The 25,299-nt window shown below is 43.9% G+C and overlaps 2 protein-coding genes across 2 annotated transcripts in view; both read right to left on the reverse strand.

Moving 5' to 3' along the window:
* Positions 1–12,372: 12,372 nt before the first annotated feature.
* On the reverse strand, positions 12,373–17,650 carry LOC112248538 (transmembrane protein 119-like). Its single transcript, XM_024417663.2, has 2 exons — positions 17,328–17,650; positions 12,373–14,035 (listed from the first exon to the last, which is right to left on the reverse strand). Exon 2 carries the CDS (start codon positions 13,725–13,727, stop codon positions 13,218–13,220), a length of 510 nt encoding a protein of 169 aa, XP_024273431.2. The 5' UTR covers positions 13,728–14,035; positions 17,328–17,650; the 3' UTR covers positions 12,373–13,217.
* A 2,213-nt stretch (positions 17,651–19,863) lies between these two features.
* The window catches only part of LOC112248539 (coronin-1C-A), a 56,335-nt gene continuing 50,899 nt past the window's right edge, over positions 19,864–25,299 (reverse strand). The window contains exon 11 of the mRNA XM_024417664.2: positions 19,864–22,796. Coding sequence (XP_024273432.1) covers positions 22,677–22,796 — 120 coding nt within the window. The 3' untranslated portion in view covers positions 19,864–22,676. The remainder of the gene's footprint in view (positions 22,797–25,299) is intronic.

Consider the following 25,299-nt stretch of genomic DNA (forward strand, 5'->3'; position numbering starts at 1 on the left):
TTAACTCTGGAAATTGTGTCACTTCTCTTGCGTTCAGTGCAAGCAATGTCAGGGTATATGCAACAGTTTGGGCCGCCTGGCTCGTTAATTTGCCAGAATTTTACATAATTATGACATAACATTGAAGGTTCTGCAATGTAACAGCAATATTTAGACTTAGGGTTGCCACCCGTTCGACAAAATACGGAATGGTTCCGTATTTCACTGAAAGAATAAACGTTTTGTTTTTTCGAAATGATAGTTTCCGGATTTGACCATATTAATGACCAAATGGCTCATATTTCTGTGTGTTTATTATAATTAAGTCTATGATTTGATATTTGATAGAGCAGTATGACTGAGCGATGGTAGGCAGCAGCAGGCTCGTAAGCATTCATTCAAACAGCACTGTTTTGCATTTGCGAGCAGCTCTTAGCAATGCTTGATGCACTGTTTAGGACTTCAAGCCCATCAACCCCTGAGATTAGGCTGGCAATACTATAGTGCCTATAAGAACATCCAATAGTCAAAGGTATATGAAATACAAATGGTATAGGAAGAAATAGTCGACGTGTCATAATTCCTATAATAACTACAACCTAAAACTTCTTAACTGGGAGTATTGAAGAACTAGGAATATTGAACCACCAGCTTTCACATGTTCTCGTGTTCTGAGCAAGGAACTTAAATGGTAGCTTTTTTACATGGCACATATTGCACTTTTACTTTCTTCTCCAACACTGTGTTTTTGCATTATTTAAACCAAATTGAACAGGTTTCATTATTTATTTGAGACTAAATAGATTTTATTTATGTATTATATTACGTTAAAATAAGTGTTCATTGTTCATTCAGTATTGTTGCAATTGTCATTATTATGAATATATATAAAAATTGGCCGATTAATCGGTATCAGCTTTTTTTTTGGGTCCTCCCTTAATCGGTATCGGTATCAGCATTGAAAAATCATAATCGGTCGACCTCTACTCCAGAGATGTTTGACTGGATTCAAGTCCAGGCTCTGCCTGGGCTGCTCAAGGACATTCAGAGACTTGTCCCTAAGCTACACCTGTGTTGTCTTGGCTGTGTGCTTAGTCGTCCTGTTGGAAAGTGAACCTTCACCCCCTGTCTCAGGTCCTGAGTGCTCTGGAGCAGATCTCTTTGTACTTTGCTTTGTTCAACTTTCGTCTCCCAGTCCCTGCCGCTGAAAAACATCCCCACAGCATAATGCTGCCACCACCATGCTTCCCTGTAGGGATGGTGCCAGGTTTCTTCCAGACGTGATGCTTGGCATTCAGGCCAAAGAGTTCAATCTTGGTTTCATCAGACCACAGAATCTTTTTTCTTATGGTGTGAGAGTCTTTAGGTGCCTTTTGGCAAATTCCAAGCGGGCTGTCATGCCTTTTACTGAGGAGTGGCTGGCCACTCCACCCATCCGTCTGGCCACTCCACCATAAAGGCCTGATTGGTAGAGTGCTGCAGAGATGGTTGTCCTTTTGGAAGGTTCTGCCATCTCCACAGAGGAACTCTGGAGCTCTGTCAGAGTGACCCTCTGGTTCTTGGTCACCTCCCTGACCAAGGCCCTTTCCCCCAATTGCTCAGTTTGGCCGGGCAGCCAGCTCTAGGAAGAGTCTCGGTGGTTCCAAACTTCTTTCATTTAAGAATGTTGGAGGTCACTGTGTTCTTGGGGCCCTTCAATGCTGCAGAATTTGTTTTAGTACCATTCCCCAGATCTGCGCCTCGACATAGTCTTGTTCCAGAGCCCTACGTATAATTCCTTCGACCTCATGGCTTGGTTTTTGCTCTGACATGCACTGTTAACTTATAAACCTTATAAAGACAGGTGTGTGCCTTTCCAAATCATGTCCAATCAATTGAATTTACCACAGGTGGACTCCAATTAAGTTGTAGAAACGTCTCAAAGATGATCAATGGAAACAGGATGCACCTGAGCTCAATTTTGAGTCTCAAAGCAAAGGGTCTGAATACTTAAATAAGGTATTTGTTTTATTATATTTAATACATTTGCAAAAAATGTCTAATCATTATGGTGTGTAGATTGGGAGAAAAAAAAATGTAAATCCATTTTAGAATAAGGCTGTAAAGTAACAAAATGTAGAAACAGTGAAGGGGTCCGAATACTTTCCGAATGCACCGTACCTAGGTGATGTGTGCCCTTGATAAAACAGCAGATCAGGGGGTACTTCCCCACTGTATTGTTGAAGCCTATATATGGCAGGCAGAGATGGCAGAAAAAAGCTTTTCCCTTGTCGAAAAGGTCCAGCAGAAAGCAAAGTACCTCTGGAACGAAGCAAAGAAAGGGAATTATCTGTTTCTGATTGCACCGTGTTGCAAATACACGCCACTTATTGTTGTATAGTGAGTGTGTGGCTGGAGCTTTAGCATTCTGAATAGTCTCCACATCTTTCAGCGGTAGGCCTGTCTCATTAAGATTTATCCTCTCATTGGCCGGCCCAAAAGACCATCATGTCCGGACGGGGATGAAAAATCTCTGTTCTCGCATGGGTCAGCAGATCCCTGAGTAACAGTAGTTGCCAGGGCGTACTTATAAACCTGCCAATTGTAGGCGTGTGGAACGCAATTTCTCCTTAGAGCAATTTTATTAGACAGAGTGTACCCTTGTTGTATTGCTCCTGCACCCAAATTACCCGGCTGATGACAGCTAGGCTCTCTCACAGTAGCAGAAGAACAGTGCAGAAGATCTGTTACGGCGGCATAACCCTTGGAAGCACACGCAAGATGGTGGCTATGGGACCATCGAAACACATCATATTGGTATCCATGTAGCGGACGGCAGGACAAGGAGACAAACCTGGGACGCTGGTTGTGAGAAACAACACTCTAAGCATGGGGCCCAACAGTGGCTTTCGCTAAAACTTAGCGTAACAGGTGAAGAGTGCCTGCTGCATCTGACAGTCTTGGAGTCCATCTGTTAGATGAAGGGAGCAAAAACACCCTAGCGGTTGCGGGTTGTTAGTGCAGTCAAAAACCCTCTACCGTAGGATGTGGACACCTGCTTGTCGAACATCTCATTCCAAAATCATGGGTATTTATATGAAGTTGGTCCCCACTTAGCTGCTATAACATCCTCCACTATTCTGGGAAGGCTTTCCACTAGGTGTTGGAACATTGCTGCGGGGACTTGCTTCCATTCAGTCACAAGAGCTTAGTTTAGGCTTGGCTCGCAGTCGGCATTCCAATTCATCCCAAAGATTTTTGATGGGGTTGAGGTCAGGGCTATGTGCAGGCCAGTCAAATTCTTCCACACTGATCTCGACAAACAATTTTTGTATGGACCTCGCTTTGTGCATGGGGACATTGTCATGCTGAAATTGGAAAGGGCCTTCCCCAAACTGTTGCTACAAAGTTGGAAGCACAGAATCTTCCAGAATGTCATTGTAGCGTTAAGATTTCCCTTCACTGGAACTAAGGGGCCTTGCCCCAACCATGAAAAACTGCCCCAGACCATTATTCCTCCTCCACCTAACTTTACAGTTGGCACTATGCATTGCGGCAGGTAGCGTTCTCCTGGCATCCGCCAAACCCAGATTCGTCCGTCAGACTGCCAGATGGTGAAGTGTGATTCATCACTCCAGAGAATGCGTTTCCACTGCTCCAGAGTACAATGGCAGCGATCTTTACACTACTTTACACCAACGCTTGGCATTGCGCATGGTGATCTTAGGCTTGTGTGCAGCTGCTTTGCCATGGAATCCAATTTCATGAAGTTCCCGACAAACAGTTATTGTGCTGACGTTACTTCCAGAGGCAGTTTGGAACTCGGTAGTGAGTGCTGCAACCGAGGACAGATGATTTTCAGCACTCAGCATTCCCGTTCTGTGAGCTTGTGTGGCCTACCACTTTGCGACTGAGCCGAATCCACTAATTTGAATGGGTGTCCAAGTTGATGCTGAGGACAGTAGAGGATCTTAATCGAAACAACACTCTAAGCATGGGGCCCAACAGTGGCTTTCGCTAAAACTTAGCGTAACAGGTGAAGAGTGCCTGCTGCATCTGACAGTCTTGGAGTCTTGCTACCCTCTCCACTACTGTTCCATCGATGTGGATAGGGGGGTGTTCCCTCTGCTGTTTCCTGAAGTCCACAATCATCTCCTTAGTTTTGTTGACGTTGGCCGGCCCAAAAGACCATCATGTCCGGACGGGGATGAAAAATCTCTGCACCACTCCCCAGTATACTTCTCGCCAATGTCCAGTCTCTTGACAACAAGGTTGATGAAATCCGAGCAAGGGTAGCATTCCAGAGGGACATCAGAGAATTCCTCACAATCAAATGTCGACCGCATTATCTACCAAGGGAATTCTCTTCGATTATAATCACAGCCGTATATATTCCTCCCCATGCAGACACATTGATGGCTCTGAACTAACTTTATTTGACTCTTTGCAAACTGGAATCCACACCTGAGGCTGCATTCATTGTAGCTGGGGATTTTAACAAGGCTAATCTGAAAACAAGACTCCCTAAATTGCATCAGCATATCGATTGCGCAACCAGGGCTGGCAAAACCTTGGATCATTGCTATTCTAACTTCCGCGACGCATATAAGGCCCTGCCCCGCCCTCCTTTCGGAAAAGCTGACCACGACTCCATTTTGTTGATCCCTGCCTACAGACAGAAACTAAAACAAGAAGCTCCCACGCTGAGGTCTGTCCAATGCTGGTCCGACCAATCTGATTCCACACTCCAAGACTGCTTCCATCACGTGGACTGGGATATGTATCGTATTGCGTCAGACAACAACATTGACGAATACGCTGATTCGGTGTGCGAGTTCATTAGAACGTGCGTTGAAGATGTCGTTCCCATAGCAACGATTAAAACATTCCCAAACCAGAAACCGTGGATTGATGGCAGCATTCGCGTGAAACTGAAAGCGCGAACCACTGCTTTTAATCAGGGCAAGGTGACCGGACACATGACCGAATACAAACAGTGTAGCTATTCCCTCCGCAAGTCCTTCTAGGCAATCAAACAAGCTAAGCGTCAGTATAGAGACAAAGTAGAATCTCAATTCAACGGCTCAGACACAAGAGGTATGTGGCAGGGTCTACAGTCAATCACGGATTACAAAAAGAAAACCAGCCCCGTCACGGACCAGGATGTCTTGCTCCCAGGCAGACTAAATAACTTTTTTGCCCGCTTTGAGGACAATACAGTGCCACTGACATGGCCTGCAACCAAAACATGCGGCCTCTCCTTCACTGCATCCGAGGTGAGTAAAACATTTAAACGTGTTAACCCTCGCAAGGCTGCAGGCCCAGACGGCATCCCCCAGACCAGCTGGCTGGTGTGTTTACGGACATATTCAATCAATCCCTATCCCAATCTGCTGTTCCCACATGCTTCAAGAGGGCCACCATTGTTCCTGTTCCCAAGAAAGCTAAGGTAACTGAGCTAAACGACTACCGCCCCGTAGCACTCACTTCCGTCATCATGAAGTGCTTTGAGAGACTAGTCAAGGACCATATCACCTCCACCCTACCTGACACCCTAGACCCACTCCAATTTGCTTAACGCCCAAACAGGTCCACAGACGATGCAATCTCAACCACATTGCCCTAACCCATCTGGACAAGAGGAATACCTATGTGAGAATGCTGTTCATCGACTACAGCTCGGAATTTAACACCATAGTACCCTCCAAGCTCGTCATCAAGCTCGAGACCCTGGGTCTCGACCCCGCCCTGTGCAACTGGGTACTGGACTTCCTGACGGGCCGCCCCCAGGTGGTGAGGGTAGGCAACAACATCTCCACCCCGCTGATCCTCAACACTGGGGCCCCACAAGGGTGCGTTCTGAGCCCTCTCCTGTACTCCCTGTTCACCCACGACTGCGTGGCCACGCACGCCTCCAACTCAATCATCAAGTTTGCTGACGACACAACAGTGGTAGGCTTGATTACCAACAACAACGAGACGGCCTACAGGGAGGAGGTGAGGGCCCTCGGAGTGTGGTGTCAGGAAAATAACCTCACACTCAACGTCAACAAAACTAAGGAGATGATTGTGGACTTCAGGAAACAGCAGAGGGAACACCCCCTATCCACATCGATGGAACAGTAGTGGAGAGGGTAGCAAGTTTTAAGTTCCTCGGCATACACATCACAGACAAACTGAATTGGTCCACTCACACAGACAGCATCGTGAAGAAGGCGCAGCAGCGACTCTTCAACCTCAGGAGGCTGAAGAAATTCGGCTTGTCACCAAAAGCACTCACAAACTTCTACAGATGCACAATCGAGAGCATCCTGGCGGGCTGTATCACCGCCTGGTACGGCAACTGCTCCGCCCACAACCGTAAGGCTCTCCAGAGGGTAGTGAGGTCTGCACAACGCATCACCGGGGGCAAACTACCTGCCCTCCAGGACACCCACACCACCCGATGTTACAGGAAGGCCATAAAGATCATCAAGGACAACAACCACCCGAGCCACTGCCTGTTCACCCCGCTATCATCCAGAAGGCGAGGTCAGTACAGGTGCATCAAAGCTGGGACCGAGAGACTGAAAAACAGCTTCTATCTCAAGGCCATCAGACTGTTAAACAGCCACCACTAACATTGAGTGGCTCCTGCCAACACACTGACTCAACTCCAGCCACTTTAATAATGGGAATTGATTGGAAATTATGTAAAATTTATCACTAGCCACTTTAAACAATGCTACCTAATATAATGTTTACATACCCTACATTATTCATCTCATATACGTATATACTGTACTCTATATCATCTACTGCATCTTTATGTAATACATGTATCACTAGCCACTTTAACTATGCCACTTTGTTTACATACTCATCTCATATGTATATACTGTACTCGATACCATCTACTGTATCTTGCCTATGCCGCTCTGTACCATCACTCATTCATATATCTTTATGTACATATTCTTTATCCCCCTACACTTGTGTGTATAAGACAGTAGTTTTGGAATTGTTAGTTAGATTACTTGTTGGTTAGTACTGCATTGTCGGAACTAGAAGCACAAGCATTTCGCTACACTCGCATTAACATCTGCTAACCATGTGTATGTGACAAATACAATTTGATTTGATTTGATTTCTTCTTCGTCGCTCAGGGGGAAAAGTTGTCTATACTGTTGATATTTTGTAAATCCCTTACAGTACGTATTTAGCCATGCATGAGCCTCGGTTTGTGCGAGTCGGAATGGCTCATAGGAGCAGGAGCCTATGAGGTAGGTTGATGTACAAGTACACCCCCCGGACAGGACGCTAGTCTATCGCAGGGCCTTAGCATTAAATCTATCTCCTTAATGCTGAGTGTCAAGCAGAGATGCACCAATCCCTTTACAATCTTTGGTATGACTTGGCTGGGAATTAAACTCCCAACCTTCCCGTCTCAGGACAGACACTGAAACCTAAAGGCCATTGAGTTGTGTGTTACAGTACCAGTTAAAACAATCTGATAAACAAAAGGTTTTTAGTATATTTTGCTCTCATGATTGCTGAGGTGGGGCCACGCTTTGGTAATGGGCAAGTATATTTTTCAGGACTAGCAGCACTGCTGGCATGAGGAGACGCACCAGCACACACAACACAGCCAACAGGCCTATGACTGATGAGGAGCCCTGCAGAGTGAGGGTTCTGGGAGTGGGTGAAGGTGAAGGTGAGGAGCCACCCTGGTTTGTGAAACCTTTTGACTCTACAGCGCTTGAGTTACCAGGGGAGTATTGGCCTGTAACAACCTGGGCTCCTTAATGGGTAAAAAAGTGGTATAAGGCTCCTTGAGTGGGGCTACAGATGGTGTTGAATTCAGAAAAAAGCACTTTTCATAGCTTAGGTCCTCTGATATGTATTGGTCAGATAGAAAGCGAGATTGAGGGGCATCTTTGTGAAGGTATGGTGGTTGAATGAGGCTCTTTGCATTGAAGATTCCCTTCAACGCTTGCTTTCATGAACCAGAGAGACTTACAAAATCCCTGGTTTTGATGTATGAGTATAGGGAGTGATGTATGTGTATAGGGAGTGATGTATGAGTATAGGTGTAACCGATGTGAAATGGCTAGCTAGTTAGCGGGGTGTGCGCTAATAGCGTTTCAATCGATGACGTCACTCGCTCTGAGATCTTGAAGTAGTTGTTCCCCTTGCTCTGCAAGGGCCACAGCTTTTGTGGAGTGATGGATAACGATGCTTCGAGGGTGGCTGTTGTCGATGTGTGCAGAGGGTCCCTGGTTCGGGGCGAGGAGAGGAGAGGGACGGAAGCTATACTGTTACCTAGGCAGTGTGGTTTCCACTGTGTAGGTATCCAGCTCTGTCTCTGGCTTTGTGGTGAAGCTGAGGTGAGAAATTTCTCATTAGGCTTCAGGACCCGTGGACAGATAGACATGACAGATAAGGTGAGGAGCATGCAATGTGTGAGATGTGCTGGCTCAGCATACATCAGGTCAGTGGCCATCTTTAGCCTTCCATTAAGTAGCCACCGGTACAGGATGTCACACTCATCCTGTGGTTGAGGCGGAGCTCCTGCAGCCCAGAGAGGGCCCAGCGTAGGTGGTCCACAATACAGAGCTGGTTCCAGGCCACAGAGACGACAGATGTGGTGAGAGAGATGGAGATGGGCAGGGACATCAGGCCCAGAGAATCAAAGAAGACCATCAGCCCTGGGCAAGGACAGCACCAGCCCTCGGGGCAGGGGTGTGTCACAAGGCAGGCCAGGGGAGACGCACACAGCAGTATGAGACCATAGAGGCGCCACGGCATGGCTCATGAGGAGTGGGGGAAGAGAAGGAGAGGGAGGAAAAAGGACAAGGCAATGTGGAGACAAGCACCAGCTGCAATCTAAAATCTAAAAACTACAGCAGCATGCACTGCATTTAATAACAAAGACAACTGTGTGTGTTACTGAGACATAGCCTAAGGCAATTTCAGAGGCAGATATAATTATAAGGAAGGGGAGTCACAGATTATTCCGAGCTGTCATTCCAGTCTTATGAAGCTTGGATTTTTAAAAAGATAAGACCGTGTTGATATAGTAAAAGCCAAATAAGGTTATGGTAAAAGAGAATGTGTTCAACGACCTGATTTAAACAAAAGCAAAGTAAAGAACATGCACTATTGTCACATTTGTCAGCGTGACCATCGTCATTGTAAATCTCTAAGAAATAGTCTTAAATTCAGATACACAAAATCAAATCAAATCTATTTATATAGCCCTTCGTACATCAGCTGATATCTCAAAGTGCTGTACAGAAACCCAGCCTAAAACCCCAAACAGCAAGCAATGCAGGTGTAGAAGCAAAAAAACTCCCAAGAAAGGCCAAAACCTAGGAAGAAACCTAGAGAGGAACCAGGCTATGTGGGTGGCCAGTCCTCTTCTGGCTATGCCGGGTGGAGATTATAACAGAACATGGCCAAGATGTTCAAATGTTCATAAATGACCAGCATGGTCAAATAATAATCACAGGCAGAACAGTTGAAACTGGAGCAGCAGCACGGCCAGGTGGACTGGGGACAGCAAGGAGTCATCATGCCCGGTAGTCCTGAGGCATGGTCCTAGGGCTCAGGTCCTCTGAGAGAGAGAAAGAAAGAGAGAATTAGAGAGAGCATACTTAAATTCACACAGGACACCGGATAGGACAGGAGAAGTACTCCAGATATAACAAACTGACCCTAGCCCCCCGACACAAACTACTGCAGCCTAAATACTGGAGGCTGAGACAGGAGGGGTCAGGAGACACTGTGGCCCCATCCGATGACACCCCCGGACAGGGCCAAACCTGTACACAACCTGTAACTACTACCGTACTCAATAAACCATTGTGTACCATTCTTCCAGGGCTCTGTTTCATCCGCTCTTCCCAATAAGTTGGCCAGCCAAGACGTCTATGGTCGATCCATTGTGTGACTGGCTCTCCAGAAACCACCGTCGTTGAGAATTTCAAGCAGCCGCCCATCAAAGTTTGACGATGCCTTTAAGATGCTCTATTACCTGTTTTTGTTATCCTCTTCATCCTCCAAAATGTATTCATTTTCAAGGGCAGAGAAACAACACTGAAGTCTCATCACATAAGAGAGGTAGAACCATGAAAATAGAAACACAGCAATTGTCTCTTTCAGGAGCAGACCTCCCACAGGTAGCGTTCTCTTTACGACTAACATCCAGGTCATAGAACATCCTCCAACGTCCTGCCACTCTGAGAAGCTGAACTAAATGAAGCCTCGCCAGACCGAGACGCGGTTGTGTGCCTTCCGTACTCCCGGTAGAAAGAGTGAGAGTGCAGGAGTAGTATATTGCAGGATTATTTAGCACCATGTTGAAAAAGAGGGAATCTGACCCTGGTGCGAGGCTCCCTTGGGGCTCATATTTCAGGCTCTACAAGGTTTGCACTTGCTTTTGGGCTGTTCTGCCTTTATCTTTGATGTTTGCTCTTCAGTAAAATGGCTCTGAATAACTGGGATCAAACTTCCATTTTTCACTTTGAAAACAAATTGGTATTTGTCAATCATTCACCCCCTTTCTGTGGTAGGATATTTTATGATCATTAAATCACAAACGTTTAAGATGGTAATCGATTCTTTCTCTGTTTTAACTATGTTCTGTTCAAATAAAGATGGAAATCGATCCTTTTTCTCTACGTTTTAACTATGTTCTGTCTGGCAATGTAAACAGCCGGTGCTTACAATACTTAAAACATTCACAGGAGGGCAGCATTTGCCTACCTTTAAGAATCCCTGGCACAAAATCATATACAGTAGAAGTGATCTGACATGATATGAGCTTGTGTGTACAAATCAGTGTCTTGTATTCAAATACACTCATGTTCCATTTCAATGCAAAGTATATAATGTTGTTGGATTGACAGCTGTTGAAATATCGATTGAATCTTGTAAGGAAGCTAGGGGGCAGGAGATCGAGGCTCTGGTCCCTTTCACTGGCTTTGTGTTTGGGCATGACATTACATGGTGGTGCCAGCCTGCTTGAACTGGCAAATCACCAATGTGGATATGCAGGTGACACTACGGACACATTTCCCATGTAATGTGTGAGTGGACAGAGTATTTCAAAGTTTGTTGCTGAAATATTTAGAGTATATATAATATGAATATACAACTGTAGGCACATCTGCCAATGCAGACAAAGTACATGCAGTGATGTGCAGGTCACTATAATTGTCCTTTTTCTTTTTGAAATTTGAGAACAGACATAAACTAGACAGCTTTTCTTCAAACATATTCTTGGGTAGAAATAAATGAAAATGAGGAGCTCCAAAGTTGTATTTAATGTACATGCAGTATGCCTCATCCCTTTCTTCCAAGGCTGTTTTTACACACCCTGTGACCAAACTTGCCAATACTACCATTCAGAGATGGCCAAACTCCATATGGCAATTTATCATGAACAACAATATATACGCAAAATATTTTACTTTATTTCATATAAGAAAATCAGTCAATTGAAATAAATTACTTAGGCCTTAATCTACGGATTTCACATGACTGGGCAGGGGTACAGCCATGGGTGGGCCTTGGAGGGCATAGGCCCACCCACTTGGCAGCCAGGCCCACACACCCGAGGAGCCAGGCCCAGCCAATCAGAATGAGTTTTTCTCCACAAAAGGGCAGAAATACTCCTCAGTACAGACAGAAATAGTCCTCAGCTCCCCCTCCACCTCCCCTCAGACGATTCCCAGGTGAAGAAGCTGGATGTGGAGGTCCTGGGCTGCCGTGGTTACATGTAGTCTGCGGTTGTGAGGCCAGTTGAACGTATTGCCAAATTTTCTAAAACAAGGTTGGAGGTGGCTTATGGTAGAGAAATTAACATTAAATTATCTGGCAACAGCTCTGGTGGACATTCCTGCAGTCTGCATGCCAATTTCACACTCCCTCAAAACTTGAGACATCTGTGGCATTGTATTGTGACAAAACTGCACATTTTAAAGTGGCCATTATTTTTCCCAGCACAAGGTGCACCTGTGTAAAGATTCTTGATATGCCACATCTGTCAGGTAGATAGATTAGCTTGGCAAAAGAGAAATGCTCACTAACAGGGATGTGAAAAACATGTGTACAATACATGAGAGAAATAAGCTTTTGGTGCGTATGTAAAATTTCAGGGATTTTTTATTTCAGCTCATGAAACATGGGACCAATACTTTAGAGGTTGCATTTAGATTTTTGTTCTGTGTATGTTTTTGAAACACTTAATGAACATGGTGAAATGTCACACTCACTGCCTGTCTTTTACAGTTACAATTTCCAGAAAAACAAATATATCAACAAAATCTCTATTGAAGCTGGACAAAAATAAAATAAGATCCATTACGCAAACAAAATGACCATAATGTGCAGAAGAACTGAGGGTCACTGTAAAACAATCCTTAAAGGGACTCAGGAGAATTTGGGGATTTTAATTTACTTGAGTAATGTAAGTCCATTTTTAATAAAAACTTGCACTGACCTTTGTAACCACATACTCCCACCTGCAAATCACAGTTATTTTGAAGTTCGGAAAGAATAGATAATGTAATAAAAAAAAAGCAGCTCTACCGTCTATCCATAGAGCATGAGCAAATTCTCTTCAATATTAATCCACAAAGCACCCATGTGACATGTATAGAATTGTAACATTTCTAATGAAATAAGAGAAAAAAAAGGAGTCCATTGCTAAAAGAAAATACATTTTCTCACATCAATCATTTACTGTGTTGAAATCAACTGGCCAGGTTATCGCCATAGAGTTAGCAAACAGAAATACGCTTGGCTTTCTCTCGTTCACAGAAGATAACTTTCTTTTTTCTGTGTGATCTACATCTTTTTAGTTAAGCTTAACTGAGCAGTACAATTTCCCAACAGTAATAACATGCAAACATCCTAAACACACTGTCTTGGTATATGTTTTGACATGGCGCTTTGAAAGCTATCAATTGATGAACAAATCTCATATTTCACAATGACTGTTTTCTACAACAAGGAAAGTATATGAGGAATAATTTATCAGATATATCAAAAAGGACAGTCAGGGCTGAAATTCCTTATGTTTTTAAGGCCTGATAGTATGCTCTTTAGACCTAATTGTACAGTATCTGTATGCTAAAAGGTATCCACAAGGTCAGATTCCACATACAAGTTTGGCACACAGCAGCAGACGTACCCAGGGAGTTCCCTCTGCACAAGAAAAGGTTTCTCTCTCCTTTTTTTTTGCTAGTTTACATGGTTGGAGCCCCAACCTATACTTAGTGGTTGGCCTTCCTCAGGTGGCAGGTGCAGACCATAGGCTGGCTGGTGCTGGAGCTGGAGCATTGCTGCACCTCCTCAGCCTTCTGCCCTTTGTGCTTAGGCTCCACCCTCCGGGTCTCCTTCTCCTCTATATCGTTCACTTTCTGGACCTCCTTCAGTTTGGGCTCCTTGCCTACCTTTTCCCCCACCAGCGCAGCAGAAGGGGTGCGCAGATTCTTGGAGGTTCCCTGGATCTGGACCCTCCTGGCTGAGTCAGGCCCACCGCACACCCTACTCTGGACCTCACTGGAGGATTTGACTCCTTCCGCCGTGTGGTCCATATACTTGCTGGGTGAGTTGGCAGGAGGTTTGTAGGCCTCCAACTTGCGCTTTTGGCTCATGGTAGCGGCACAGCAGATGATGAAGATCATGACAATGAGGAGGGAGGTGACCACGATGATGATCAGCATATTATCCTGGAGGAAGTCCACCACCCGGGTGACCATAAAGTCCTTGAGGCGGATCATGGTGGTGGTGATGGTGTTGGTGATGGTGCTGACCAGGGTGGGGGCTAGGGTAGTGGTGGGGGAGACAGGGAGACATCGACGGTGGGGGACACAATGACGGTGGGGGACACAATGACGGTGGGGGAGACAGGGTGGTGGGGGCTATCAACGGGGAATATAAGATCCATCTCCCCTACATCACCACTGCCATCCATGGAAATGCTGTAGACCATTGGCACATGCCTGGCACAGCCATGGCCCCAGAGCATAACCAGACTCACGCATGACAGGTGAAGAATCAAGTGGTGCCTCATCTTTCCTTCAGAATCCTGTAAAGACAAGAGGGAGACTTTCAAAATAACATTTATTAAAATTGCAGATGGTTTAGAAATGTTGTGATGTCAAATGAATGAATATTTGGGCTGATTTAAAGATAGGCTTTAATTTTCTGCCTCTGTATTACAGCAGCTACTGTAGGCCTACAACACAACTCCTTTCCTCTCAACTAAGAATGCAGCGGCAGTTGGGTTTCTAGTATTAGTATGAAGAAACATTCATCAAATGGTCTGATACAGTGTGATGAGGGATTCTGTGTCATAACTCAGAACAAAGTAGAAACAGCCCTGGTGTTGCGGATTTTCCCAATGACCAGATTCATCTTTTTTATTTCACCTTTATTTAACCAGGTCACCTGCTGAGAACAAGTTCTCATTTACAACTGCGACCTGGCCAAGATAAAGCAAAGCAGTACGACACAAACACAGAGTTACACATAAACAAACGTACAGTCAATAACACAATAGAAAAAATCCATATACAGTGTGTGCGAGTGTAGTAAGATTAGGGAGGTAAGGCAATAAATAGGTTATAGTGGCGAAATAATTACAATTTAGCATTAACACTGGAGTGAGATGTGCAGAAGATGATGTGCAAGTAGAAATACTGGGGTGCAAAGGAGCAACAATATAAATAACAATATGGGGATAAGGTAGTTGGGTGGGCTATTTACAGACGGGCTGTGTACAAGTGCAATGATCTGTAAGATGATGCTTAAAGCTAGTGAGGGAGATATGGGTCTCCAGCTTCAGTGATTTTTGCAGTTCGTTCCAGACATTGGCAGCAGAGAACTGGAAGGAAAGGCAGCCAATGGAGGAGTTGGCTTTGGGGGTGACCAGTGAAATGTACCTGCTGGAGAGCGTGCTACGGGTGGGTGTTGCTATGGTGACCAGTGAGCTGAGATACGGCGGGTCTTTACCTAGCAAAGACTTATAGCTGACCTGGAGCCAGTGTGTTTGGCGATGAATATGAAGCGAGGGCCAGCCAACGAGAGCATACAGGTCGCAGTGGTGGGTAGTATATGGGGCTTTGTTGACAAAACGGATGGCACTGTGATAGACTACATCCAATTTGCTGAGTAGAGTGTTGGAGGCTATGGATGGTCAGTTTCACGAGGGTATGTTTGTCAGCATAAGTGAATGAGGCTTTGTTGCGAAATAGTTAGCTGATTTTAGATGCCTAATGCAAGTCTGGAAGGAGAGTTTACAGTCTAACCAGACACCTAGGTAGTTGTCCACATACTCTAAGTCAAAACCATCCAGAGTAGTGATGCTAGACGGGCGGGCGGGTGCGGCCAGCGATCAGTTTAAGAGCATGCATTTAGTTTTACTTGCATTTAAGAGCAGTTGGAGGCCACTGAAGCGTTGTATGGCATTTATACTCGTCTGGCGGTTTGTTAACACAGTGTCCAAAGAAGGGCCAGAAGTATACAGAATGGTGTCGTCTGCGTAGAGGTGGATCAGAGAATCACCAGCAGCAAAAGCGGAATCTAAGTTTAATCACTACAGAACATCCACAATATTTCTCCCATTTCACATCTTGTATTACATCTATTTTAACTGTCTGTAGTCATTACTTATTTGGGGTGGAGTCCGTCAGTTTGAGGTTTTAATTTGCATAGAGAAGGGAGGCCACCCATCCACCACACCAAAGAGGGGAGGAAGCTATATATGCCACAGGGAGCAGGGAGGCGTGGGAGACTTGTGACTGTGGCCTCTATATTTACACTGGGCTGCAGCAGGCTAACGACAGGTTACGGGCAAGGATCTGATGGGTTATTTCTGCTCATATGGAAGCCTGCATTCAGCCTGCCTTAGGAACGGGTGGACTTACAGTATGCTCTACAGACAAAGAATCAAAGTGTCTAGAGCATCTAATGCAGTTCAAATTCAGTCTGAACATCACCACGCAGTCCAAGCTCTCTCTAAATGTAATGTCTTTCTGCCTCTCTCTTTAGCTCTGGTGAAATTATAATAAGAATATTTAGAGACTTGAAAATCAACTATTGAAGTGTTTAAAAAGGCATAGAACGGAGCTGAACTCAAGTCTGTAACCCGGCACCTTCACTGTGTCTGGAAATACATGTAGTGTAATTACTACTCACTCATGAGGATGACTGGCTTCTAATCAGCCGCTTGTTACAATCAACCTCTGCTCCCTTACTCCTTCCTGTAAATGCTGTGCCCATGTCTGATTGTGTGGTCATGAATATGCATGTACTGTAAACCACAGTCATACTAAAATGGATGGTTATCTTGATCTCCCCACCCATGCATGTGCAGTCAGGGTGGCTACAGAGCCACATGCACTCTGACTGGACCATGGTATTAACCAGCCATAATTACATCTTCAGGAATATAATCACTGTAAGGCCCTCCACTGAAAGACCATCTAAAGAGAATCATCTTGAATTCCTCTCTCCATCATCACCTACAAGCTACAAGAACCACAAATAAAACAACTGTATTGGTCATGTACACAGTAGGTATAAAAGGTGCGGCGAATGAAATGCTTTTGTGCCAGTTCCATCAACAGTGCAGTACAATAATCAATATCAATAATACGAGTCAAATACAAAATAACAAGTAATAGAAGAGGTAGTGTCGTAGTAATATCCTTTTATGTACACGGTATGATATACAGTATAGATACAATAGCATAATAGATACTGAATGTGCTGTGTCAAAAGTGGGCAGTATCTTGGTCGTGCAGTTGAATACATAGTATATAATAGAACAGCAGAGTTGACTGTGTGTGCTTGTATGTAAGGGTTGGATGTATATATAATCTCTAGGGTGCAGGTTGTCTCCGCGTGCTAATAGTCACTAAGGTGCAGGTCTGTGCCAGGAGACCGCTAGGGTTACCAATCACTTGTGTGATTGTGACTTTTCCCCCTGTAATTATTAAGACCAGCTCTCTGTAACATGCCCCATAACATCTCGTTAAAGGTTCTATTCGCTCCAGGTCTTGACTTCTCGAACTTTGAGATATATATATATATATATATGAGGGACTTTATGCTTATCATGTTAACGCTACACTTTTCTCAAAACATTTTCTGATGTCTTCCCTTAAAAAATGAAGTCTACAACTGTTAGTAGATGACAAACGAAAAAGGCATGTAAATGCGATTTCCACAAAAAGAAAACATCTCCTCTGTCAGTCTCTAAACCTTAAATTGACAGGTTTGTCATCACTGTACAGTCTACAGCAATCAAAACAACTTGTTATACATGTTCTAACCATGAATTAAACTGAACAAAAATGTAAAAGGTCAGTACTTACAGATTGTATGTCTGGCTGGTGTCTCCTCTGGACTGAATGGTACTGGGATCCTAACAGCAGAGAAGGGGAGAGGGAGTGCAAGAGAGAGAGAGCAGAGAAGGAAATTGAGGGAGAAAGAGAGAGCTTCCAAGTTTCCACCCTTCTCCTATAACTTGAAGTATACTGAAAGTTATTTCTCCAATTGTAAAAAACAAAAGCCTGCTGATTGCAGAAAGATGTCCATCCCTCTACATTTCCATATTTTCCTGCTACCTCCCCGAAATCCTCCTCTCCTTGCAGAGGGACATTGGTGGATGCTCACATACTTTGGTGGATGCTTTGGTCGGTCTAGAGAGGGGGGACAGTTAGGGGCTGCCATACTGAATATATTTTCCTTGCCTGCTCCTAAACATTACATATGATGGGAGATATGAGGGGGACTGGGACATCTTTGTCCACTACTAATATATACTTCTAATTATTCACAATCCCTGATTCACTGGTTCATGTGGCAATCCTGAAAGTTGAGCAATGAGGTCAAATACAAAATTCTGCTCTGGTGTTGTAGATGTTAGTGCAGTGCAATATGTGAGGGACTTTATAATCAAAGATGAAAATAAAACACGTCCCCCTTACCTTCACTCATAGTTGAATCAGTATTCTCTAAAATGGAAAATAACACTTATTCTTTGTACATTTTGAAGGTTAGTGGGTATTTTAGTTCTCCACAGGGCGAGTCCCTAGGTTTCTCTGCCTCCCACGGAATCCTCTAATTACGTGCTCCAGATTACAGCCCATCTCCACACGGCCTACAGGACCAGCTCACAGGCAGGGGGCCCGTCTTTCATCATATTACACATACAAATCTAACATATAAACTTTATGGTCTGCTATAAACACATACCTCAGTTCTCACATCCCACATCCCTGCTGGCGCTGCAGGGCTTTTGTTCTGCCCACGGCTGTTTGGAGCACCTCGTGGTCCAGCCTTGCCATAAGAAGATTTGAAATCATAGGTTGAACAACTCAGTTCAACAGATATTTTTTTCATCCCCCTATTGATTTATTTTCTGAAGGTTTTGTTCAGTAAGTACAGGGAAGGTCAGGTGTACACTTGCTTGGACATAGTGATAGATTTGTATTTCTCAAGAGTAATGCTGAAAGTTAATGCTTTTTCTGTATGAGAACAAAACATTTGCTATGTAGTTGACAGACTCAAAGCTCTAGTGTGGTATATATTGTGAGTTTGACTAGTGTTACAAGCCTCTGTCAAGGTCTGGGATGGAGCTGTTGAGAGCGAGGTTGTCCCCGTCCTCTGCTGGACATCAGGGTTACGTTGCGTTTGGGACGTCTGGATCTCCCCTGGCCTCAATCAGTAGTACTGGTGGGGACCATTGCACACCATCTCTGTGCTCTGCCCCTGTAGCTGCTGGCCCGTGTCTATACCTGTTGCCCCTCAGCTTGGTCAGGATGACAGTGCTGACAATGAACAACGTCATTGGTGATCAGGCACCGAGACCTACCAGTCACTGGATGTCCTGGATAATTTTGACATCCATTCTGTGGAGGAGTTGAAGACAGTGGTAGGGTAGGGGGTTGGATGCAGGGCTATTGAGATGGGGGTTCGTTTACCGCTCAAAGTGGTGTGGGCGATCTCAGTCTCATGGCCTGTCTCAAAGGTTTCAGTTCTCATTGTTTGCTGGGTTACGGAGACTGTTGTGTTTTCTGGCAGGTCTTTGGTGAGGGCTACAAGGGGCATTGTTTGATGTGGTAGCTCAGACAGGTTTGGGGTCTATGGTTTGCTACCTTTCTGTAGACATTTTGAGACAGCCTTGCTTGAGAGAAGCAGCAGTAAAACAAGAGCTGGACATCTCCCAGGCCTTGGGGGAAATATAGTGGAAATCTGTAAAGTGAAACGACAACAGCAAATATTGAGACCGAGTTGAGCAACTGTTTCCTTGCACACAGACATTCATCACAAGCACCAAACTTTAAGAGGCATAGATGTGCCCAATTCAAACCATGTTATGAGAACGTGATGATTAACTTGTATTTCTGTAATATATTGTGATACATTACAGAACACTGCACTGCCAAGCACAATTACCCAGTACTTGCAATATGCATTTGCTTCATATTTAAGCTCATGTGTTGCTCATCAACATTACATCACTTGAGCCTCTGGAAAGACATCCATTTCCTTTACAAAGAATATCAGTGACAGAAATAATCATCTGATACAACCATAAGTCAATCTACCCCATCAGTAATGTTGCAATGTTCCCTCAGCATTTCAGACAAAACCAAAGAAATCAAGAAGTAGAGACTTTTTTAAAAACATTGACAAATGTCAAACTGACAAATGAGGAATGGGGGTATGGTTTCATACATAGGTTTCACACAATGAAAGCAAGAATCTCCTGATAAAGAATAACAGGTCTGCGAAAAAACACTAAATACCTTGGCATATCTCAGATATTTCTTGTTTGAAGATGGCCAAGTCACGTTTGTTTCTTGCAGTCCTCTGCCTCACCCATGAACTTGACACCAGATGACAAACTTTTCATTTCTTTATTAATTTTTCTGATAATCAATGAGTTGTTGATACATGAAGCAGGAGAAATTAACAAAAATGTTGAACAGACCTCCACAAGAGGCTGAATTCTTGTTCGTTTTTCTTCTGTAATTCATTTAGCTCTTTTTGTATCTATAATACCGGTGACAGAATGGAGATTCTGTTCTGTCATGATGCATTATGGCAAGGGCAGGGAACGCAGACAGGAGGAAACATTTAAAACCCACCATAAACAAAAACCCTCTTTCAGCTCAAAAACAAAACAAATGAATAAGAAAAAGTACAAAGAAAAATACAATTACATGGTCATGTTATTTACAAAGCTTTCAATCATATTCTAGGCCTTTATTTCAAAACATCACATACATCTCTACATATTTCACCAACCTACCGTGTCCCTTTGAATCGCTATTCACTAATATACCAAACATCACAGCTCTCACTGCCTTGAGTGGTCCAAGGAGGCCCAGGAGAAGCACTGATGTACATACAGGACACAAGACCCAAGACAACCTCCCCTGGCCAATCCATATCTCTGTGTCCAATTGCATCCATGGTTATAATCTTAGATACTTGGATTCCAAGATGGATTGATGAAAACGTACATTTCTCAGTGCTTTCTAGCCACTCAGGGCAGCCCATTCACTCCCTATCCTGCTAAATAACTCACACCATTCTCAAACCCTGTCTTCCATAAGCACTTCCTGTGCACACCTCTACGGCACTTTCTGATCTATTCAGTGGTAACAAACTTTAAAGGCTAATATTGAACCTTAACCCACCCCGCCTGGAAAATAAACAAAAATAGCATGACAACAGAACCTACTGTATTATCGTAGTTGGCAACACCATCAAATATTCAGATGATCCAAACGACTCCTTGTTCCTCTGATTCTCTAGTGATGTGACAGAGTATTTAAGGGTAGCTATTTAAAATTCTGCTAAGGAAGTACAGTGGGATATCTGCAATGGGAGAGCCGGAGAAGGAAGCAAGACTAAAACATACAGTATTTAAATTACTATCATCACCACCACACCATCTAATTCTGTTATCATAGGCCAGAACCTTGGTCACACCCTACGGTGAATCCATTTAATATCCAAAATCCCTCTCACATTCCCTATCTGGGGAAACAAAAAACTCCAACAAGGCCAAAGTAATACGAGGCACATATTCGCACATCCTGAAAGCCTAGCCTCTCCACGTCACATCTTGTCGTCCGTTGTCAACCAACAGAGGTTCAAAGCAGGATCAAATTGTTTTAGTTTCAGACACACCTTTCACTCACTCTGGTCGGCTGTACGAATATGGGCCAATGAGATGGTGAATAGTGAGCATCCTAGCACACGGACCCTGAACACAAGGGCATGGTTCAACATTGGGGTTTATGACTGCACAAACGACACAAACACCTCAAGAGGCAGAACAAGTCTGATATACTACTGAAAGCATGTGGAAATGTTAACCAGCGACATAACCCACAATTCCATTGGTCCTTCTCTGGGCAGCACACAGGTCATTGCCACAGGAACCTGTACAAAAGAAGCACCCCAGGTGACTGCATGTCATGAGTCAGTAGCACAGCTTACAGTACATACATACCATCTGTGTCACAGGGCCAGAGGGAGGGGGGACATACTGACAAATTTCTGTTTCATAAGACTGGAACTAACGATGTTGATCACAGTGGTCACCGAAATGATTGAAAAGGATTTTTGGATTGGGGCATGTGCATTGTAAACTCCAAACAAGAAACCTGTTTAAGGTGAGATCTAAAGGCTACGAGAAGTACAGATGACATCTAACCGGTCATTTTTATCTAGTTCACTAATACCCTTTCTGTTCCTGTGACACAAAATAGATGGAGATGAAAACGTTGTTCAAGTTGTTTACTGCAATAGATGCATACATACGTTATAGAAGGTATCAAATGATATGAAAGGACTGTTTGCTGCTTGCTTAGTAAGACAAGCTAGAGACCAAAGATGGAGAATTTCTCTCGAGTAGAATATCTATTGCATGCATTAACTCTGGTCAGGCGATGTTAGCAAGTGTAGACAGTGGTCCCCGTTACGATGTAGTCCACTAAGAGGGGAGGGTAAGGGTTGAGCTTCAGGAAAAAGACAAAAGGCAACCTTTCACACAACACTTACAGCATGAATCATGTCACCACTTGTATACCTCAGTACTTCTGTTGTCTTTGATATCTAAACACTCTTATGATACATCAGGATCAATTTCTCTGTGTGTTTAGTGGTCTGTCAGTCAGTTTCTCATTGATGTCTTTTACAGTATTTGATGGATTGTTGAAACCCTGCTCCTTGCATTACCAGCATATTGCATTGTCCCTTATAGTTCCGATTTGGAATCTTCCCAGAAAACAAAAGAAAAAAGATATACTGTCAAGGTGGTGTGTAAACAAAACTGCTTAAAAATTTGGCAAGATAAGAAGTTGGGGTATTTGGGGAGACAAAATACTGATACCTACATATAAAAACATAGGAACTGTTCACATTGGAATTCTCTGGGTCACAATCTTAAAAGGAATATGGGAGAATTTTCATACAAACAAAACTAAACTGCCGCTTATTAAAAGGAACGGTTTGCCATATTTCATCTGTTTTATCTGAGGGTTAGGGGCTGACTAAGAAAAAAAGTTAATCTCGGAATGTTGCTTGGGATCGTTACTAGGCAGGTTTCAGGCGGAACACTCGTCTAGATTGCCAGTGACGTGTCCCGCCCACCTCCCAGCCAACGGATCGTCCTGAATTGTGGCGGGGCGAGGGGAGGGTCCTTAAATGGCAATCTTGGACATCTGCTCCTCGAGTTGGATGATTCGCTTCTCCTGACTGCTGACCAGGTCCTTGAGGGATTTGATTTCTTTCAAGATCTCTTCCAGCTTGCCTTCGTTTTTCTGAGGAATACAGAGAAAGGAGCAAGACATAAGATACCCTTTCTGGAGAGGTTTGTGCCAGTCCCCCCCCCAGTTAGGTTTGGTACATTGTCATCTAAAAACCAACATACACTGTTTATATCCACTGAATTTCCCCAGATCCTTATTAAATCCTCACATCAGAGTCTATCCCTGCCGTCTGCTCTGCAGGCAGGCTATGCTGCAGGCAGGGCTCTAGTACCCTGTGGCACCCTGGAGGTTAACATGGCGTGCCTGCCCAGTCTGCTATGATTACAGGCCAGAGCTGCAGATAGAAGCTGAGGCCAGGGCTGGGTCCCACGCGGGCGTCTGTGTTGTGGACGAGGTAGGGCAGGACGCCCAGAGCACTCTGCCTCTGGGCGGGGGGGCGACTTCTAGTAACCACCTTGTGAAGTCAGGCAGCCGCCCCCTTCTAAATCACACCCTGCCAACATAGAGCCCACAGAGTTCATTTTCATCTGGCGTTAAGGCAGCGCTAGTGTCAAACGCATGTTAGTTTGCAATTTTGTCATGTAAAAACTGTCACACTGGCATTTTCCAGCCCTAAAGCCATGTTCAGCAATTTACCTGTCTTCTATCAGCTCCCTGCTCACTCAGATGGATGGGGTAGAAATGATCCAGAATGCTCATTTCAGGCAGCGCTGATAAGGATATTTAGGACCAACCAAAAGCTGATTTTAGCAGGAACGCAGTGTGACCGTGGAAACACAGCCTATCCAGCCGTGACGCACACTGCCCATATGAACATGGAACTTACTGTGCTATTGGTGCCTATTTACTGTTTACCACCATTTTGTTTTATTTGATTATAAACCAAGTACAGCCTCCCCTCTCAATGAAGGCTTTTTCTTTGTCTGCCCAATGCAATCGCGAAAAAGTCAAGACTGTCGATAAAGGGTTTGGCTCCTGAGACCGCTTGGAAATAAATCTTAGTCACCAAAGCTTTATTAAAATATCAAGTTTGTTAAGAGTAAAACGGTGAGCTGACATTCCCTTTTATCTATGCATTGTAGGTAGGCCCACATTTTTGCCATGCCGGTCCCGCCTATGATGTAGGCTGTGTGTCCATGCCCCTCACGAAAAGAGAGGAGAATTTCTACTTTTTTCTATAAGCTGTAAAAATGGCTTGTTTTCCATTTCATATGTTCAAAAAGCCAAGCCCTCCCTTAGGCCTACTATAGTGAAGGCAGATTCAACAGCAATGTCTGTCTTGTTCATCCTGGCGATTTTATGACATCATTACATCTTACATTTATTCATTGTTGTTTACAAAAATAAACAAAAAATGATCGCTTGTTTTTCATAAAATGAAATTACAACACTGTTGATTCACCTTCCTGGAATTATGGTGACAACGTCTGTGGCACGCTTGTGATGCAACTTCTGGAGATGTGTGAATGCGATCTGACCTCCAAGATGGTTGTGATCATGTTCATAAAACAGGCATATTTGGGAGCATTATTAAGGTGAGTGGACATTCTCCCTTTCTCTTTATATTGGATCTTTGTCCAGCTACTGTGAGAAGTTTGGATGTGTGTAAAACCCTCCATAGTCTGCATTGTTTTAATATTATATGACCATGGAAAGCAATTATGGTGTCTGTTAGTGTATTTAAAAACAAGTCGTTACATTTTGTTTAGAATTTGATTCAAATTATTTGCTCTTTTTAGTGAATTTAATCTTGCTTATTGACAACATTTGGCACATCCATGCTCAGCCATAATGCAATTGACACTATTCTATGCATTTATTTCCACATTGAAGCTACGCAATTACTTAGAACAATGTGGAGTGCAAACAGGTTCAATTTAACATATTTATATGGGATAGGTCTACATTGTTATTTTGTTTCTGTAAGCTCTTCAGCAAACTGTAAATGGACTAACATTGTAATTTGAGTTGATTCTCAGGCAATACAAAAAACACAAATACACAACTTGAAGCAACCACACTATTTAGCCATGGAGCACGTTCTGATTTGCCAGTGAGGGGCCAAGATTCGACACACCTATAACTTGTTTATTCATCAAAACCCAGCCCTTTTGCACCACAGCCGATAATTGTGCTTGTGAAAATAGCGCAAATATTTTAGCTAACACCCCTGGACCTATAGTGCTACCGCCCAGCGCTTAGATTGACCACTGCATTAGGCAGTGGTGTAAAGTACATACGCTAGTACTTTAAAATATTTTTATATTTTTGGGAGTATCTGTACATTACTTTTACTTCGCTACATCCTTAAAAATGAGGTACTTTTTACTCCATACAGTTTTCCTGACACCCAAAAGTACTCATTACATTTTGAATGCTTAGCAGGACAGAAAAGGTCCAATTCACACACTTACCAAGAGAACATCCCATGTCATCTCTACCCACCGGCGAACTCACTGAACACAAATGCTTTGATTCAGAATGATCTGAGGGATGGAGTGTGCCCCTGGCTATCCACAAATAAAACTATTGTGCCATCTGGTTTGCTTAATAA

Source organism: Oncorhynchus tshawytscha, linkage group LG04 (genome assembly GCF_018296145.1).
Source record: "Oncorhynchus tshawytscha isolate Ot180627B linkage group LG04, Otsh_v2.0, whole genome shotgun sequence".
NCBI classification, from domain to species: Eukaryota; Metazoa; Chordata; class Actinopteri; order Salmoniformes; family Salmonidae; genus Oncorhynchus; species Oncorhynchus tshawytscha.